The sequence below is a fragment of the Amphiprion ocellaris genome, chromosome 2 (genome assembly GCF_022539595.1).
Source record: "Amphiprion ocellaris isolate individual 3 ecotype Okinawa chromosome 2, ASM2253959v1, whole genome shotgun sequence".
Taxonomy (NCBI): domain Eukaryota; kingdom Metazoa; phylum Chordata; class Actinopteri; family Pomacentridae; genus Amphiprion; species Amphiprion ocellaris.
Window position 1 is genome coordinate 13,966,532 of NC_072767.1, and position 3,046 is coordinate 13,969,577.

Here is a 3,046-nt window from a genome sequence, read left to right on the forward strand (position 1 = left end):
AGGTAACCTCGGCTCTACGATCACAGCTGGTCTGTGCAGGGCCGCAGCCTGAGGACTCTCAAAACCCTGCTTCTAGAAACAAATAAACTCTTTGGGGTATTAATTGCTTTAATTTATGATCTTTATTCTTTCCCACATTGGAAAAAATAATCAAAATGACGCGTATTTAGCAAAAGGCGCACATAGCGCCACTGAAACTGCGCACTCACTGCGTGTTTTCTTTTTAAAAAATAAATTAATTTTTCAGTGGCCACAGCTTTTTAAAGGATATTTAGCATAAAATTTAACATTTTATAAATAAATGAAAATTGATTTTAATTTGAATCCTATTTTGAGCTCTATTGTTCAGAAAAGGCCTCTCGGTGGAAATAAGCTGCTAATAAATCACTCCAATTAAAATCGAATAGACGGCACTTTATTAAACAAAACAAAATGTAATGCCTTCAAAATAGTTTTTTTTAAAACAAACAACACAAAATGAATAAAATAAGTCAGTACAGGCTACACAGTCCCCCCTCTATTTCTATACAAGAACTGGGACAATTAAAGGCAGCAATAAGAAAACTGGAAAAAGTGTTTGTTCCTTAATTTCCAAGCACTCCCTTTTCCTAAAAAATAAATTACTATATTAGGCTATAATTTACAGTCTAGTCATAAAAGCTGGTATTTGAGCCATCTGTATAAACAATTCTCAAAGTGAGAGGGAAGGAAACTTACGTGTTTTGGTGTTACACAGCTCTCGACAAAGAAAAAAAATCTTTGAATCTCTCATGTCCATTCGGAGTGTGAATGAAAGACCAAAAGTACAAAAAAATTATAGAAAATATATATTAGAGTTATTAATTTAAAGGAGAAATTTGGCTTTCAGAACTTGCTGCAGTCATAAACAAAAGCTCCTGAGGTGCGGTAGATGGACTGGCCGGACGGGAACGCCATCTGACAGCTATTATTCCCGTTGACCGGGGAGCCGTTCAATCCGATCCGCTGGGACTCAAACATCTCCCGCACTGAGTGGAAGTTCTGCTGCTGAGCCGGGTAACCCGGGCTCAAGTGGCTCAGGTCCCCGTACCAGGACGTGAGTCGGCCCTGGTGCGCGTGGTGGCCGTCCTGGCCCGCCTGGCTCAGGTTTCCGTGCCCGAGCGGAGACGCGGTGGTCGTGGTGATGCAATAGTCGGGCAGAGCCTCCTCCACCGTGGTGGACGGAACCAGGTGTCCGCCGGAGGATCGGTCCCCCGCGTACACGCTCATGGCTTGCATGTTGCAGTGATAAGTGGCGTTGGAGCTCGTGGAGATGACGTTCTGGTTGCAGGTCGTGGAGCTGTAGGCGGACGTCTGGTTGGGGGAGTAGTTGAGCGACAGTGACGGGGTGATACCTGTCCGAGAGGAGGCGATGAGAGGCGGGGAGAGCTCGGCCTGCGGAGACCCCCGCAAGGAGGTCATGATGTTATCCACGCTGAAGCCCTGCGCTGCGGCCTGGCCGTGGTGGTGGTGGTGGTGCTCGGGTCCTTCCATGCTGAGTGACCGGGTGGACGGGACGCTGTGCGGGCTACCTGTTGACATGCTACTGCTGCTGTCGGGGCTCTCAATCTTGGGCACAGCGTCCAGGGTCGGGGACGTGGCCTGAGGCGGCGTGGAGGTCCCGTTCTCAGTCTTAATGTCCTGGACCCGCACCGGCTGAGAGCCCTGAACCGGCGGGTCCTGGTCCCGGCCGGTGGTGCGCGCAGAGGGGTCCTTGACTTGTCTGTCCCGCTCTTCCTTGTCCCGCTGCACGTCCTTCTTCTTGAACCTCCTTCGGCGCCGTAGGAAGCTGCCGTTTTCAAACATGTTGTAGGAATCCGGGTCCAAGGTCCAGTAGCTGCCCTTACCGGGCTTCTTATCGTCCCGGGGCACTTTGACAAAGCACTCGTTGAGGGACAGATTGTGTCGTATGCTGTTCTGCCAGCCCTGCTTGTTGTCCCGGTAGAAGGGGAACCTTTCCATGATAAACTGATAAATCCCGTTCAGGGTGATTTTTTTCTCTGGTGAATTCTGGATCGCCATGGTGATGAGAGCGATGTAGCTGTAAGGAGGTTTGACCATGTCCTTCGGCTGGTGCTGAGGGGTGTACGGTCCGTACGCCCGGGCCATGCTGGCCGGGTACTGGTCGTGGGCCGCATGCGAGTACATACTCATGGGCGCAGGCATGCCGGTGTATCCACCGCCGGCCCGGTAGTAGCTCTGGTCGCTGCTGATGTAGGGTACGACTCCCAAAGAGTTGGGACTGGACACGGAGTAGCGCGCCTGCATCCTGCGCAATGCGTAAAAGCTCCCCAAACTGCTTCCCACCTCAAACTGTCACAACTTCAGTGCTGTGCTCCGATTCCCTCACAGTTCTGTCTTCTCTCTGAATCGTGTGAAAGTCCCTTTTAAGCCACAGTTCGCCACGGTGAACCGGAGAGCGCGCGCACTGCTGTAGTGAACATTTGGGAAACTAAGAAGGCTGGAGGAGCATGAGTCTACACAGCAAGCAACTTTTTTTTTACGCTTCACATTTTTTCCTCCCTTTTGGCTGCTCGGGCTGCTCCACCCCGAATCCGAATGTGTGCTCCATCATCCAATGGGACGACGAAATGAACCCGTGGAAAAGCTGCACGGCGATAAAAGTTACTACCCCCACCCCCTTCCTCCTCCTCCCCCTCGCCTTCTCTCTTTTCTCAGTTCAGAGTTATTAAAATGCTTTCAAGGGTGTGCCGAAAATGCTGAAAATATCACTTAATGACCCAAAACGAGAGACATTTATTATTGTCTATTAATTTTTCATATTTAAGTGTCATAAAATAACTCTAATTTATCTATTTTGAAGCAGAATAAGTGGATTTCTTGTGTGGTTGCCAGACGTAAAGGTTCTGAGAAAAATGACTGTCCCCTCCTCTCCATCTGCTTCATTTCAAAGCTGTGCGTAAAAGTGGAAATCAACCAAAAAGCCTTTTCTCATGCACATTATTTCATACCTGTTATATTGAACATTGGTTTCAAATTATAGGCAATCCAGAGAATTACAAGCTGA

General features: G+C 48.8%; 1 protein-coding gene across 1 annotated transcript; it reads right to left on the minus strand.

Moving 5' to 3' along the window:
• Positions 1–393: 393 nt before the first annotated feature.
• Positions 394–2,599, minus strand: LOC111573391 (forkhead box C1-A-like). The gene has a single exon (XM_023277519.3). It carries the CDS (start codon positions 2,284–2,286, stop codon positions 865–867), a length of 1,422 nt encoding a protein of 473 aa, XP_023133287.2. The 5' UTR covers positions 2,287–2,599; the 3' UTR covers positions 394–864.
• Positions 2,600–3,046: the final 447 nt, after the last annotated feature.

Excerpts from the sequence above, each read along its gene's own strand:
- LOC111573391 (XM_023277519.3), bottom strand. The coding sequence starts at position 2,286 with ATGCAGGCGCGCTACTCCGTGTCCAGTCCCAACTCTTTGGGAGTCGTA.